This window comes from Pseudophryne corroboree, chromosome 4 (assembly GCF_028390025.1).
Source record: "Pseudophryne corroboree isolate aPseCor3 chromosome 4, aPseCor3.hap2, whole genome shotgun sequence".
In the NCBI taxonomy this organism is placed as follows: Eukaryota; Metazoa; Chordata; class Amphibia; order Anura; family Myobatrachidae; genus Pseudophryne; species Pseudophryne corroboree.
This window is the reverse complement of record NC_086447.1, coordinates 69,032,956-69,050,197: the sequence shown is the minus strand read 5'-3', so window position 1 is coordinate 69,050,197 and position 17,242 is coordinate 69,032,956. Positions and strand designations below refer to the sequence as shown.

Genomic DNA, 17,242 nt, shown 5'->3' with positions numbered 1-17,242 from the left:
TGAAGTCGTCCGTACCGGCAACGGGAATCCAGAATCTTGCCAATCTCGAACTCCACGCCCCGCTGAGTTCGAATTTTGGGGCCAACTGGAAGAGCTCTTTGGAAACGATTCAGGACTAAAGGTCTGAGGAGAGAAACATGAAAAGCATTAGGTATTCGCAGAGAAGGTGGTAACTTCAGCTTGTAGGCCACAGGGTTGATGACTCTTTCAACTGGAAAGGGGCCAATGAAACGTGGTGCAAATTTCATAGACGGGACCCTAAGACGGAGGTTCCGGGTAGACAGCCAAACCTTGTCCCCAGGTTTCAAGCTAGGAACTGCACGTCTTTTGCGATCAGCAAAGTATTTATACCGGCTGGAGGCCTTTTTGAGAGAAGTGTGGATCTTCCTCCAGATGGAAGAAAACTGACTCAGAGCAGAAGTGGCAGCAGGAACATCCATGTGAGGAAGTTCTTGGAAGTCTGGGACACGAGGATGTTGTCCATACACTGCAAAGAATGGAGTTGTCTCAGTAGCAGTGTGGTAGCGGAAGTTGTGGGCAAACTCGGCCCATGGGAGCAAATCAAACCAGTCATCCTGGGAAGATGAAACATACAATCTTAAAAATGTCTCTAGTTCTTGATTTACCCTTTCTGTCTGCCCATTCGTCTGAGGGTGGTAAGATGACGAGAACTTCAGTTTAACTTGCATGGCAGAACAGAGAGCCCTCCAAAACCTCGCTACAAACTGTACACCTCTGTCGGATATTATTTCTGAGGGTAGACCATGTAAGCGGAAAATCTCCCGTAGGAAGATTTGGGCAAGTTTTGGGGCAGAAGGGAGACCCTGGAGAGGAACAAAATGGGCCATCTTGGTAAATCTGTCCACTACAACCCAGATGGTATTGTATCCTTGAGAAGGAGGAAGGTCGGAGATAAAGTCCATGGACAGGTGCGACCAGGGGCGACTAGGAACAGACAATGGTTGTAACTGACCTGCTGGAGACTGACAAGGAGTCTTGTGCTGCACACACTTAGGACAGGATGCCACGAAATCCTTGATGTCAGCTTTCATCTTTGGCCACCAGTATGTCTCAGAGAGGAACTTGAAGGTTTTCAGAACCCCGGGATGACCAGTGAACTTGGATTGATGGGCCCAAGACAGCAACTTGGGACGGAGTTCTGGGGAAACAAAAGTCTTACCAGGAGGAGGAGCTGGGGAGACTTGAGATGCAGCAAATACCACAGGACTCAGAATGGAATGTGGAACTGAGTCAGGCGTTTCCTCTTCGGATTCCATAGATCGGGATAAGGCGTCAGCTTTAACATTCTGCGAACCTGGACGGAAATGAAGCTTAAAGTTAAAACGTGAGAAAAACATAGCCCACCTGGACTGGCGAGGATTAAGGCACTGGGCTGCCTTTAAATATAGCAGATTTTTATGATCCGTGTAGATGTTGAACGGATGTTTGGCCCCTTCCAGGAGATACCTCCATTCCTCGAGGGCCAGCTTAATCGCCAGTAGTTCTTGATCTCCAATGGAATAGTTAGCTTCTGCAGGGAGGAATTTACGAGAATAAAATCCACAGGGGTGGATTTTCCCATCAGTTCCCTTCTGGGAGAGAACAGCTCCAACTCCAACTGTAGAGGCATCCACCTCCAACTCGAACGGTCTGTCTACATCTGGTTGGGACAGAACTGGAGCAGACATAAAGGCCAGCTTGATCTTCTGGAAGGCCGCTAAAGCCTCTTCAGGCCAGTTGGAATGGTTTGCCCCTTTCCGAGTTAAGTTGGTAATAGGAGCGATGAGAGTGGAGAATCCCCGAATAAATTTCCTATAGTAGTTGGCAAATCCCAGGAATCGCTGAATAGACTTGAGAGAATTTGGAATGGACCAATTGGCAATGGCTTCCAATTTTGTCGGGTCCATCTGAAGATCCGATCCGGAAATTATATATCCCAGGAAGGGTATAGAGGAAACTTCAAAGGTACACTTGGATAGTTTACCGTAGAGCCGGTTCTCACGAAGACGTCGGAGGACTTCACGGACTTGTAGACGATGAGAGGGAAGATCTTGGGAGAAGATGAGAATATCATCCAGATAAACTACAAGGTATTTATACAGAACATCACGGAAGATTTCGTTCACAAAGTGCTGGAACACTGCTGGGGCATTACTCAACCCGAATGGCATTACCAGGTACTCGTAATGACCATCTCGAGTGTTAAAAGCTGTCTTCCACTCATCACCACTCCGGATTCTGATGAGGTTGTAGGCACCGCGGAGATCTAACTTGGTGAAGATGCGGGCTCCTTTAACTCTGTCAAATAATTCGGTGATGAGTGGTAATGGGTAACTATTTTTAATGGTAATGTCATTGAGACCCCGGTAGTCAATGCATGGACGCAGTCCTCCATCCTTCTTTTTAACAAAAAAGAAGCCTGCACCAGCGGGTGATGATGAAGGGCGGATGAATCCCTTCTGTAAATTTTCCCTGATGTAATCGCTCATCGCTTCCGTTTCGGGAACAGATAATGGGTAGGTACGCCCCCTAGGTGGCTTCTTGCCGGGAAGGAGATCGATGGGACAATCCCATTCTCTATGGGGCGGCAGGACATCAGCGGCTTTTTCACTGAAGACGTCAGAGAAATCTTGATAAGCCGCAGGAAGACTTGACTGTGTTTTAACTTCAGTAGACTTAACAGGACAAACTTGGGCTAAACAGGACTGATGGCAATGTGAACCCCAAGAAGAGAGTTGTAACGTTGACCAGTCAAACTGTGGATTGTGTAGCTGGAGCCAGGGCATGCCCAAAACGATCTCTTGGGTGGCTTGAGGAATGACTAGGAACTTAATTAATTCAGAGTGTAAGATCCCAACTCCCAAAACCACTGGTGCAGTCTGGTGAGAGATATTCCCCTTGGGGATTCGGCTACCATCCACGGCGGTAATGTAGACTGGGTAAGAAAGTTCGCATACAGGCAAGCAAAATTTATTTACCGCAGCTTGGGTGATGAAGTTTCCTGCAGCTCCACAGTCCACTAAAGCAGATACAGATTGAAGCCCAACTGAAGTCTCTAAAGTCACAGGAAGGATAAGATCTTGATTAGAAGGAGCTTGACTAGAAGATCCCAACTTGACTCCTCCTTTACAAGTCAGGATCTGGTGTTTCCCGAACGCGCTGTGCAGGAGTTAATCTGGTGACCTGCAGCCGCACAATAAAGACATAGTCTCTCACGCATCCTTCTTGACCGCTCCTCAGGAGTTAGGCGGGACCTATTTATTTGCATAGGCTCATCAGAAGGTGGAGACTGGAACTGTACGGAAGGTATCATCCTTAATCTGCGTGGCTCACTCCGGGCACGTTCATTATTGCGTTCGCGGATGCGAGAGTCCAACTTGATACACAAGGAAATTAAATCAGACAACTGCTCAGGAAGATCACGGGTCGCCAGTTCGTCCTTGATCCGATCCGAGAGTCCATGCCAAAAAGCTGCTACCAGGGCTTGGTTGTTCCACTGAATCTCTGCGGCCAACGTCTGGAACTGGATGACATATTGTCCCATACTTCGGGTACCTTGACGAAGTTGGATCAGGTCTGCCGAAGCTGATGTTGCACGACCAGGCTCGTCAAAGATCCGTCTGAAGGTTGACACGAATTCTGCATAGTTGTTAATCAGAGGGTCGGCACGTTCCCACAGAGGAGACACCCAACTCAAAGCAGATCCGGAGAGTAGAGAGATGATGTAGGCAACCTTGGATCTAGACGTGGGGAAATTATGTGACAACAATTCAAACTGGATTTCACATTGGTTAAGAAACCCGCGACATAACTTTGGACTGCCATCATACTTGCTTGGCACGGGCAGGTGCAGACGTGACACTGGAGCTGATGCAGCCGGCATAGGAGAACTCACAGTACTGGCAGGTGCTGGAATAACAGGAACTGAAGAAGTGAGTACACTAGGCAGGGATTGCTGTAGTGTATCTATCCGGGAGGACATCCCTTGCAGGAATTGGAACATCTGCTGCTGCGCAGCCTCTTGACCATCCAGACGGGAGACCAGATTTTGCAAGGCCTCTGACCCCACACTCCGTCCACCATCCGAGTCCATCGATCCTGGACTTACTGTCAGGTTAGGTTTTGTCTGTGTCCCCGGAGGGGACGCTAGTGGGTCAGTGGAGGTGGATGGGAGAAAACGAGGAGGCTGGATGATGTTTCTGCGCATGAGCGCAATGGTATTTATTAAACAGATGATACACAAAACGGCAGCAGAAATAATAATAATAAATGCAAGTGTCAATTATACAGCGTAATAGCTGAAAGTCTATGGAAACAGAATGGATGATGACTGAAGAAATGATAACCGGTAATGATGATAAACAGATGAAATGATAACTTGTAGAGATTATTCTGGTATGGGAACCAGTGCAGGTTAAATCATGGAACTTAGCAGAGATGATGTTATATGGCAAACCTGGTAGCAGAGGCAGGAGTCTGACTATGTCCACAGTGCAGGTGGTGAAGCACTGACAGCAAGCAAGCTGTATCACAGGTGGAGAGATGGAACACACCTGGAGTCAGTCTCTACTGCTAGGCTGAAGCACACAAGATGATGATGGGTGTGAAGCCTGTAGATGAATGCAGGTATTGCTGGGACTTGAAGTTCCACGGAGCTGTGTAAAATAACCAGGAGTACAAAGTCTCAGGTAGAAAGCCAGGTACACGGAGGAAACAGGAACCAGATCCTTTCACATGAGTCGCAGGAGTGACACAAAGTCCAGGATGCCTGCAGACTGATCCTGCAGCCTCTTATATACCCCTTGGTTCACAGACACTGGTGGAGTGAGGAAAAGTGGGTGCGGCCAAGCACCGGATTGGCCGCCGTATGCTGACTGTTGGAAGCTGTCATGGCGGCGCCCATGCCGCGGCCTAGCGGGAACGCGGCGCGCTACACGCCCGCTGTCACAGGAGCGCTCCCAGGCCCATGATGGCGTCCGATGGCAGGGACGTGGACGACAGATGACCGCAGGGAGCCAGGACGGAGTCCGCAGCGGCGGACAGATGTCAGCTTGGTGAGTCGATTCCTGACATGTATATAATAATAATTACACACTGCAGTTGACTTCACCGACAGTGTCGCACAATACGTGTATGTGTAGGAAATAATGTACTGCGGTCTGACCAGCAGTGTCACAGTACTTATGAAAATAAAATAAAAATTCTATAGTACCCTGGGGTACAGCAAAAATTCTATAGTACCCTGGGGTACAGCACAAACAAATATATATATATATATATATATATATATATATATACATATACACATATTTTATAATTATAATTTTAGGCTTTTTTTTAGATTTTATTATTTTAATTTTACAATGGGGCAGAGCCCCTGGATGGACAGACAGATCCCCCCTTTTACAGATACAGCTGACAGAGAGAGCACCCCTTTTTCAGATACCGCAGACAGAGAGAGCACCCCTTTTGTCAGATACTGCAGACAGAGGCACCCTTTTTTCAGATACCGCAGAAACAGAGAGCACCCCTTTTTCAGATACAGCTAACAGAGAGCACCCCTTTTTTCAGATACATCAGAGAGCATCCCTTTTTCAGATACAGCACACAGGGCACCCCCACCCACCGCACACCATGCCACACCACACCACACCACCCGGTACTGAGATGGACACGTCCGTCCAGTATACTCTCCAATGCCAGAGTGAAGATGGCACCAATACACAGGGATTTATAGAATCCAAAACCCACGAGAATCCGACAGCGGGAAGATGACGTTTTGCCTTGTTGATGTAATCAATGCGGGTGGGAAAACTGAACCTGCTCATCTCTGGTACTAATCTGGCACTGTTTTAGTACCTAAATTGTTATTTACCAATGTTAACTTTTTAACACCTTTTACCCATGTAGCACTCTCAATAGATAGCTGCTGATTCTTACTAATGTAACACTTTTTAAAACTTAAACCTCTCACTAGTGTGATGCCTTGGAGGAGTTGGCTTGTGCTGGCCTGGAGAGTCCCATGTTCTGGACTTGAACCATAGTGTTATGGACCTATCAGATAATGTCACCTAGGCCTATACTTTTGCCCAAAATTATGCTAAGCACCTCAATTTTACTGTTATATTACAGAGTTTATTCAGGGCCGTCTTTTCATATAGGCTCAATGGGCAATTGCCCAAGATCCCGAGGAGTCTAAGGGCCCTAGGCTGATAGCTGAGGGTCCCCTTTTTCCAGGGGTACCAGATTTTTGAAAACTGATACTGGGGAACCTGAGACTTCTAAGCAGTGGTCCCCATCCAAGCCTGTTAATTGCTCTTTCTGATCAGATATCTCGAGTTCTGTCTGACTTAGAGTTTTTCTGAGGGTACAAACCAAAGGCTGGGACTCTCCCCTTTTGGTGAACACTGGCAGCTTGTCTCTACTATGCCCAAAACCAGAGATATCAGCCTTCCAGCAGCTGGTCCCTGCTCCAGCTCAACAAGACTGGGATGCAGTTTTATATATTCATTGGTGGATTGCTCTGGCACCTGAACTCTGATCCCCAAGTCCCCAGTACCTCCTGAAAGGTGGGACTCTATGGTTTTAACACATTGAAAGCTAAGAAATCTATTTCTAGGAACTGGAGATACAGTATCTGCAGCCAAGCAAGCTGACCTCCCACCGGAAAATAATGAATATTAAGCCCACTCCACTAACCACCCCTCCCCTGTGCATTAAACCCTGCCCTACCACCCTGTAAGTCATGTCCCGGGGCCCATTCATTTAGCCCAATACCCCTTCTACAGCTTAGTGTTCTCCCTCCCGCCCCATCTCCCACCATCTGTGCAGTAAAAGAGTAATGAGCAGAAATTACTGCTCCAGGTCCTACATGCTGAATGGAAGATAGAACACCCCCTACCGCCCGTGGGACATCAAATATAGCACCTCCCATCCCTACCGCTGTAAGATGGGTAGGGGCCCCAGTGCATTGCTTTGTCCAGGGGCCTACACTGCTGTTAAGATGGCCCTGAGTTTATTATAATCCTTTTGATTAGCATTGTTTAGCACTTGGTGTGTGCACCTGCATTTTACCTTTTTTTCTGCATTGTGTCCAGAAACAGGCTTCCCTCGCCCCCATATTGTGTGAAGAAACAGACTTCCCTTCCCTGTATTGTGTGAATAAACAGGCTTCCCTCCCCCCCATATTGTGTGCAGAAACAGTCTTCCCTTCCCCATATTGTGTGCAGAAACAGACTTCCCTTCCCTGTATTGTGTGAATAAACAGGCTTCCCTCCCCCTATATTGTGTGCAGAAACAGGCTTCCCTTCCCCATATTGTGTGCAGAAACAGGCTTCTCTTTATCCTTTGCATAATCTTATTCTTAGCAGTAAATATATTTTAGATATTTTTTTCTTGTTTATATATTTATTTATTACATGAAACTGAATCCGCAAGTCTGGGCATTCATTCCTACTGCACATGAGGTAACCGGCTGACTGGGTCACGCATACACATTTTACATATAGCAGTGGCGTAACAACAGGGTTGCGTGCCACACCCAGGTGTTACCCGGTGAGGGGCAACACCGAAATGACGGCACGCGGGCCCCTGTCACAGTGTAGGAGCTGGCACTGCAGACTAGAGTCTCCGGGGAAAGCCCTGCATTTCCGGGATCCCTGGAGTGATGAAAATGGGGGTTGGTCCACAAGACCACGCCCCCTTCCCGCGAAGCAATGCCCATTTTTAGCAACATGCACATAGGGTATTTTACTCGGGCCAGGTATCACTGAAGTTAGTGACGCCCCTGTGTCTGGCCTAGAGAAGTGGTAAGATAATACTACAATGACTAACCAATTATCGTCTTTGTCTATTTCTAAATCATTTTAAAACTGGACTAATAAAAGTATACCTACGTTGTAAAAATTGTAACATGTCGCGATTTCATCTTTCAGCTGGTCTGGTATAACTCACGTGAAACTGGATGCGCTGTTGCTGACTGTCCCAACGGGCCCTTTAAGAAGTTCTTCGTGTGTCATCAATGTCCACCGTAAGATCTATTAATAAACTCATTTAAACTGCTTGTTCCTTACACCGTGCAGGGAAAACTTATGTGTTTACTTGTGTCAAAAAATGACATGCTGGACACACATTAAATATATACTGGTGTTGTTCATTATATTACTGGCAGGGCCATCTTAACAGCAGTGTAGGCCCCTGGGCACAGCAATGCGCTGGGCCCCCTACCCAACCTCCAGCTATAGGGGTGGGTGGAGCTATCAGTGGCAGCTGTGATGTCCTGCAGGCGGTTAGGGGTGTTCTATCTCCCACTCAGCATGTAGGAGCTGGATGGAGGGTGAACACTAAACTTTAGAAGAGGCATTGATATGAATGACGTGGCCTAGGTACCAGACTTCCAGGGTGGCAGTTGATGTGTAATATGCAGGGGAGGGGTGGATAGTGGAGAGGGCTTAATATTCATAATTTTCCGGTGGGAGGGGGCAGATTGCTTGACTGCAGATATCTCCAGTTCCTGGAAATAGATTTCTTAGCTTTGAATGTGATAAAAAGGGTCCCACCTTCCAGGAGGTACAGGGAACTTGGGGATCAGAGTTCAGGAACCAGAGCAATCCATCAGCGAAAATAAAAAACAGCAAACCAGGTGTGTGAAGCTGAGCAGGGACCAGCTGCTGGAAAGGTTGATATCTCCGGTTCATAGTAGAGACAAGCTGCCAGTGTCCACTGAAAGGGGAGCGTCTCATCTTTTGGAGAATACCCTTAGATAGACTGTAAGTCAGACAGAACCGGAGATATCTGGCTGGGAAGGCAATTAACAGTCTTGGATAGGGACCACTGCTTCGAAGTCAGATATCTCCGGTTCCCCAGGGCCGATTTTCAAAAATCTTGTACCCCTATCAACCTGGGGCCCTTAGATTCTTGGGGCCCTTGGGCAAGCGCCCATTGAGCCCATACGAAAAGACGGCCCTGATTACTGGCTGATGCCTGCTTCTCGGGAAAATGTGATGCTATCGGGACACGGCCAGGAACATGATGGTCAGGATCCCAGCAGTAAAAATACAGGCAGAGGAATCCCGACACTGCTTGGAATGGCGGCGCCGGCATCCCAACTGGGATCACATTCCAATTGCAGGAATCCTGCCAGCTATAATCTCGAACTAGTGACTGCTGGGCCACCGAAGAGTTAAGCCTGTTTGGAGGTTATGTTTGGGTTGCGGGAGGAGAGTTAGGGTTAGCCTGCGGGGAGGGGGGGGGGGTTAGGTTTAGGCAGCAGGGACGGGGGGGTTAGGTTTAGCCCCCCCTGGGGAGGGTTTAGGGTTAGACTGCATATGGGTCTCCTCCGTAGATACGCCCCTGAGGGGAACATTGGGGGAAGGTAAGTATACATACCCAAGCTTGTCGGAATTCTCACCATCGACATCCCAACTTTTTTTAATAGTGCAGCCTGCTGTGTTGCCCTCAGCAAGTGGTGCCCCTAGGCAGGTGCCTCATGTGCCTAGAGGGAAATCCGACACTGACGGAGTCCCGTAGGAGAAGTAAAGTGATCACATTAGTGATGATTAATAAATATTCCCCTATGTATTTAGCAAATGTCATTACGAGTACTTTACCCGCGCAGTCAGGATCACCTCTGAGCTATGTTTGAATCAGTGGGCACACACAGGAAAGCTCTTTGTGGTATAACTTGTTTATTTATTGAAACTGGAACGGATTATAATACAAACTGATAGTCAAAACAGTATATCTGTGCATGAGCTGCCATCATGCATGCTCCATCTCTCTCCTTCATGTAACCTTCAGAATACAGGAACAAACAAATGTTAGACATACATCACAGACTGTAAAACACATAACACATATACGACAGCTCCACCTGCTGTCCCTCCTGTGTAACATATCAAGTCTGAATCTATTGAATGCTGTTTCTCAACAACAACTATTGCTGTATTTACTAAAGATCGTTTTTAAAAAACAAAACAAAAAGAAACTGCAGATTCTACACCCCAAATCAGGCATGTTTTGTGTGTATTACTATAGCTCCGTAATATCCATCCCTTAAAGCTGCTAAGGATGAGTGGCATTGAAAAACCGGTCTTTAAGGAATATACCCCATGGATGTATATTGCTTGTTGCCAGTATACAGCAATGGATGCTGCCATTTTGTGGACTTCAAACTAAAGTAGTATAATATCAGAGTAAAAAACATAAGTGTTCTAGGCCAGGTCAGCAATGATTTCTCCTCAGGGCCTGAGATGTTCAAGGCTGTAGTAGAAAACTTGTGCATTTACTGTACAAACGTCTGTACCCTTCTGGTGGTGCAAATGTGAGGTCACACCTAAATCCTTCCACGGAGAGGTGAGCACAACCGCCCCAGAAAATATTCCCTCATCCCCATTTGTGCAGGAATTGACACACATTCTCCTGGTAGAATCTGCCCATGATTGACTACCAAGCATAATTAATCTGTTGTCCTATCACTATTAATAGACTCTAAATGATGCAAAATATGGTGAAACCTGCAGATGGTGCAGCCCAAAGGTCACACCTATCAGAACTATCTGCTTCACTTACCTCCACGCCCCGTCATCTCAGGATAGAAAATGTCTGTTATCTATTGAATGTCATGAACCATTTGATTTATGTAACTCTGTTTTCTTTGTGACTTTTTCAGGGGAAATGTCAACTCGTCACCGTATCCCTACAACAAAGGAGATAAGTGCAAAGAGTGTCCAAATAATTGTGACAACGGCTTATGCAGTACGTATTTGGCATTAATACATGAAAGGGCCCTATAAGCCCTAGAGAGTAATATATGGGCCCTCATTCTGAGTTGATCGCAGCAGCAAGAAAGTTAGCAATTGGGCAAAACCATGAGCACTGCAGGAGGGGTAGATATAACATGTGCAGAGAGAGTTAGATATGGGTGGGGTGTGTTCAATCTGCAATCTAAATTGCAGTGTAAAAATAAAGCAGCCAGTATTTACCCTGCACAGAAACAAAATAACCCACCCAAATCTAACTCTTTCTGCACATGTTATATCTGCCTCCCCTGCAGTGCTCACGGTTTTGCCCAATTGCTAACTTTCTTGCTGCTGCGATCAACTCAGAATGAGGGCCATGGTGCACTAGTGTCGGTGTCATAATGACTTGCAAATCAGTGTTTCACCTTATATCCTGTACTCATCCTAATCTTAAATAGGAACTTCTGACCATCTCAGCAATGTTTTATAGAGGGGTTGGTATCACCTCCTTCATTTCAATAATTATAGAAGAATCATTAATTGAAGCAGCAATAACTGTTGTGTTACGGAAAAGGAAAAGGAGGAGGATCCGTCTCTGTTCCCCGGGGAATTGTGCAGGTCTATGGGCGCACAGGCGCAATAAGACAACCGGGTCATAAATCCGGAAGTCCTCTCTTCCCCAGTACATCTCTTATCGGAAGAGTTGTCCCATCTGCTGCTGCCCCATCTGATGAGGTCACTTGGTTGTGGCAGGTGGGCCCATATTTTTTGGCCAACGTTATGCTAAGAACCGCAAGAGGTTTTGTTGCACTCGCCCCACTGCTGGCATTTGGCATCTGGGATCCTGATGTCGGTCTGCTGACCGCCAGGATACCAGCTGCCGGCATACCATACCCAATGCCCCACAATCTATCGTCATACATTTGGGAACATGAGGCACAATGGGACTGTGCTGTCTGCAATACTAAAGGGGTCCATCCGTAAAAACATACTGAAACTATTAAGGGGTCTATTTACTAAGCCTTGGCTGGAGATCAAGTGGACGGAGATAAAGTATCAGCCAATCAGCTCCTAGCTGTAATTTTTCAAACCCAGCCTGTAACATGCCAGGAGCTGATTGGCTGGCACTTTATCTCTCTCCAATTTATCTCCATCCAAGGCTTGGTAAATAGACCCCTATATAAGGGGTTGCGGAGGTTACGGTTAGGTACTGAGGAGAGGGATAGGTGGGTGAAATACATACCGGAACACAGCAGCATCACAGCCCCACCGGGACCCAAAAGAAGATGCTGGAACTTCTGCTGCTACCGGGAGCAGGAAATAAGCCGCTAGACCACCAGGGCGGATGGTTTGTCGACAATTCATCATGCCGACCTATCATCCCGGTAGACATAGGGGTGTATTCAATTGTAGTCGGAATTGCCATCCTGATGGAAACTGTTCCAACCTAATCAATCCCCCTGCTTTTTTTCTGACAAGTCGGCAATTCCGCCTTGTCGGAAAACACGTGGATCGGCGGATGAGCTGCGGATCCATGTGTTTCGTCGCATTCTGCGGCCAAATCCGACAGGTTTTGGCCCCGTTTCCGACAATGGGGGTCATTCCGAGTTGTTCACTCGCTAGCTATTTTTTGCAGCCGTGCGAACGGGTGTGGTATTGAAAGTCGACAGTAACTAGGTCGACAATGTCTAGGTCGACCACTATTGGTCGACAGTAACTAGGTCGACAGGGTCAAAAGGTCGACAGGGTCAAAAGGTCGACATGTTCTAGGTCGACAGGTCAAAAGGTCGACATGAATTTTTAATGTTATTTTGGTGTCATTTTCTTCGTAGAGTGATCGGGAACCCCAATTTGTGCACCGCGTCCCCTCGCATGGCTCGCTTCGCTCGCCATGCTTCGGGCATGGTGCCTTCGCTCCGCTACCGCTTCGCTCGGCACAGATTACCGTTCCAATCGTAGTTCACGTGGATCGTTTAGTATGAAAAGGTTCAAAAAAAGAAAAAAATTGTGAAAAACTCATGTCGACCTTTTGACCTGTCGACCTAGAACATGTCGACCTTTTGACCCTGTCGACCTTTTGACCCTGTCGACCTAGTTACTGTCGACCAATGGTGGTCGACCTAGACATTGTCGACCTACTTACTGTCGACTTTCAGTCCGGATCCCGTGCGAACGCATAGTCGCCGCCCACTGGGGAGTGTATATTTGCTGTGCAAGTGTGCGATCGCATGTGCAGTCGAGCGGTACAAAAATAGTTTGTGCAGTTACTGAGTAGCTCAGAACTTACTCAGCCGCTGCGATCACTTCTGCCTGTCCAGGCCTGGTATTGACGTCAGACACCCGCCCTGCAAACGCCTGGACACGCCTGCGTTTTTCCAAACACTCCCAGAAAACGGTCAGTTGCCACCACAAACGCCTTCTTCCTGTCAATCTCCTTGCGATCGGCTGTGCGAATGGATTCTTCATTGAATCCATCGCTCAGCAACGTACTTGTAAGACACGCCTGCACATTGCGGTGGATACGCATGCGCAGTAGTGATCTGATCGCTGCGCCGCAAAAACCGGCAACATGTGATCAGATCGGAATGACTCCCAATGTCAATTGGATTTGGCCGCTCATTGAATACTGCATTGTCGGATCTGACAAGCATTGAATACCCCCATAATGAATGCCAACATGGTCACTGTCGACATGCAGAGCATGCCAACTTGCTGCATGTTGACAGTTTGGCCTTGTCAATGTACAGTACTCATTGTGACCTGATGACTGAACAAGTCATAACACACCCGGCTTGAGGAATGGGCCCCTATTTCAACTTTTGGATATTATTATTATTATTATTATTATTATTATGGATAAATATAAAAGATTCTATAGTATAGTTCCTTCTGTATCTGTGCTGAGGGGTCACAGGAACGTACGGTAATGCAGACTTATAACAGAGTCTATAGTTGCTGGTAAATAGCAGTTATCTTGTTCTCCAGTTCTGCATTACATTTCATTATGCTTAATAGGGGGGGTTGCAGGGAACACTGTACCCCGGGGCCCCCCTTTGTCAGGGGGCCCACCGGCCAGAGCACACTGACATCACTATGCAGCAGCAGAACCAAGCAGTGAGAATGTGAGCAGGACAGCATGCAGTGCAGACAGAGACATGGGAGTATCCGGGTTTATCATCTACCTATGGAGCTTTCCACAGAGGAAAGATAGGTGGGTGAAGAGAGCTGTAAGTGACACAGGGATCTCAGCTTCTCCTCCTCCCCACCTGGGTGTCAGGGTCCTATGTAACGTGTTATTTATTGAGGATCTAGAGTGAGAGACACACAGAGAGTCCTCCTGAGTCATGTCCCAGTGTGTAAGTAGTACAGAGGCTGCTGCTATTCTTGCATGTGACAAAATAAATTATAGATTTTATTTTTCTATGTGTATTTTAAGGTTGTTTAAGTTGTTTTTGTTCCACTACAATAATTTTTATAAAACAGTTGTCTCTCATTTAATTGGAGCTATAACCAGTACCCAGGCATTATTAAACTATTAGTTTAAATGTAATACACACCATTGCTTTAAATGTAATATACACAATCCTTACCTTCCAACATCTGCCACACTATCATGCATGCACTAGTAGAACAACTGTATTTATTTATAAAGGGGCCCAGACCATGCACTCCCTATCACTGCATTCCCCCGGTAGACCCTTCATGCCCCAGTCCGACACTGGCTATGGGCAACATCTACACTTTATCTCTCTCCCAGGTTTGATACATCTCCCCTTTATGGGCGGGCTTTACTAATGCAGCAGGAGTTATTCCGTCAAATATCGCAATGATACTAATCGCATATGTACTATCATATGCAATTAGAATTGAAAAGGACAGCTCTTCAGAAAAGCCATGCCCTGTGCGAAGCCGGATCTTCTGGGTTTAGGACCCGGGAGCCCTTATGTGTATGGGCAGAGAGACGTGGTGGTAGCGGAGGGTGCTGGGATGGATCTGATTGGATCCCTCTCAGGGGGGATTGCAAAGAGAATCCCATAGGCTTATATTGGGTAATGCCAGCTACAGATAGAGGGACCCACCAGATCCAAGCTTGGTACATACATGAATGGGGTAAAAACAAGGTTTTACCACATTTTTGGCTTTACTACATTCCGGCACTGTGTCCCCATGATATCCTGTGGTGGCCCTTTACTCTAGGGAACCTTAATGGGCACAGGTATTGGCGTGATACTTGTAGGGTAATCACATTTCTACCTCTAGGCCTCCACATAAAAATAGGCCCATCGTCATGGCGGCATGATGGTGACCAGCTGCCGATCTGGTAAGCAGTCGGCCTTAAATCATAAGTATTAAAAAAAAAATCTAGTTTTTCTCTCAAAATTATGTCATTTTTCTAGTTTTTTTGTATGTAAGTAGACATTGGGGATAATAGTGTAGGGGATGTACACCCATATATCACTGGCCGCGCCCACACATCACTGGTCGCACCCACAAATCACTGGTCACACCCACACATCACTGGTCACACCCACACATCACTGGTCGCACCCACAAATCACTGGTCACACCCACACAGCACTGGTCACACCCACACAGCACTGGTCACAGCTCCTCCCCTTCTCAGTATAGAACAATGAACATTTCAGCCCTAGACCCAAGTGGCCCTTAATCCGGACCTGGTAATAAGCCACTCCCACATAAACACGAACCATACCTAAATGTTTGCCTGGTTCCCCCAGTATTGGGATTACATGTACTATTTTATTAAGCATTGTCTAAAAGCAATCTGTAAGCACTGGATAAACATTTATTTTTGACGCTTGAAGCCCATTGACCCATCCCAGGTCAGGCCTCCAACCGTCCATGTTCAAATGTTGGGGTTCCCATGTTATGCACACCTCAATAATTGTCATAGGAGGGTCAATGCGCAGATGCGTCATACGGGTACAAAGCGGATCGTTGCTGTGCGATGGATTCAACGAAGAATCCATTCACACAGCCGATCGCAAAGAGATTGACAGGAAGAAGGCGTTTGTGGGTGTCAACTGACCGTTTACTGGTAGTGGTTGGAAAAACGCAGGCGTGTCCAAGCGTTTGCAGGGCGGGTGTCTGACGTCAATTCCGGAACCGGATTGGCTGAGGTGATCACAAGGGCTGAGTAAGTTCTGAGCTACTGAGAAACTGCACAAACTATTTTTGTACCACTCGGCTGCACATGCGATCGCACACTTGCACAGCAAATATACACTGCCCCCTGGGTGGCGACTATTCGTTTGCACAGCTGCAAAAACTAGCTAGCGAGCGATTAACTCGGAATGACCCCCATAAAGTCTACAGCATTTGTCCCAGGAAATATAGATTTACAGGAAAAGAATAAGTATTTGAACTGTTACAATGTAGTAATGGCTGATTTACATGTGTTACCGATATCACTGTACTTGTGATGTCACACTATTACTTTATACTGTATATCCATTTATTGGTTTAATAAGGATATTTGGGCATACTGCACTGTATGTATCAAAGCGAGGAGAAAGATAACGTGGAGAGAGATAAAATACCAACCAATCAGCTCCTATCATTTTTCAAACCCAGCCTGTAAGATGGCAGTTAGCATCTGATTGGCTGGTACCTCTCTCCATTCTATCTATCTCCAAGCTTTGATACATTGCCCCATTATATTATGACACAGAGTTTAATGAATGTAATCTGCGAGCAATGTCACTCTATTCATTTATAAACTTGCTATTAATAGATTCAAGAATCATTATTCACATTTTGTATCATTTCAGCCAATCCTTGCCCATGGGCTAATACAATATCCACCTGCAATCAGTTAAAGCCGTATTGCACTCTTATGGACCAAGTCAAAAATGGATGCCAAGCTTCATGCAATTGTAACAATAATGAAATTATATAACGTCTATGCAGGTGGACCTAATAAGAATGAAGACATTTAGTGAACAATATTTTGTGTGCAGACAACCACTACATTATTCTATTGTATCTGTGCAATATCCTGTTATTCATTGCAATAAATCAGATGCTACTGTAGCTTTCACTAGTGCACAGTAGTCTCATCAGAACAAATGACTCTGTTAGTTTGTATGCGTGTCTATAGAATCTACCCACAGTTCCAGGTACCCTAGGCTTCCACGTACCCTAGGCTGATGGTTAATTTTGGGCGCCGAAAAGTGCCATGGTAATGTAATAATGTATTATACAGATATATGACCAATATTTATAGGTGGCACTCCAAAGCCAAGTTGCTTTTGCCTTGTAAATGATTTCTGCTTTAAATATACTCGGATGAAATGCCGGATCTCTGGCAAACTCAGACCTTAGTACATTTACCCCTTGAAATCCATCAAAAAATACTATAAAATCATTAAATGAATCCTCCGGTGTTTCAGTGTTAACTAACTTTCCTCAGGGACTAAGCTAAAAGATGAACATCTTTCCTTTCTAGAATTCATTCCCACTTAGTTAAGTATATACGAGGC

At 46.2% G+C, this 17,242-nt stretch overlaps 1 protein-coding gene across 1 annotated transcript in view; it reads left to right on the top strand.

Moving 5' to 3' along the window:
* Nucleotides 1-16,829, top strand: part of LOC134908903 (cysteine-rich venom protein-like) — a 37,672-nt gene extending 20,843 nt beyond the window's left edge. The window contains exons 6-8 of the mRNA XM_063915130.1: nucleotides 7,935-8,029; nucleotides 10,670-10,755; nucleotides 16,532-16,829. Of these exons, the coding sequence (XP_063771200.1) occupies nucleotides 7,935-8,029; nucleotides 10,670-10,755; nucleotides 16,532-16,659 (309 nt within the window). The 3' untranslated portion in view covers nucleotides 16,660-16,829. The remainder of the gene's footprint in view (nucleotides 1-7,934; nucleotides 8,030-10,669; nucleotides 10,756-16,531) is intronic.
* Nucleotides 16,830-17,242: the final 413 nt, after the last annotated feature.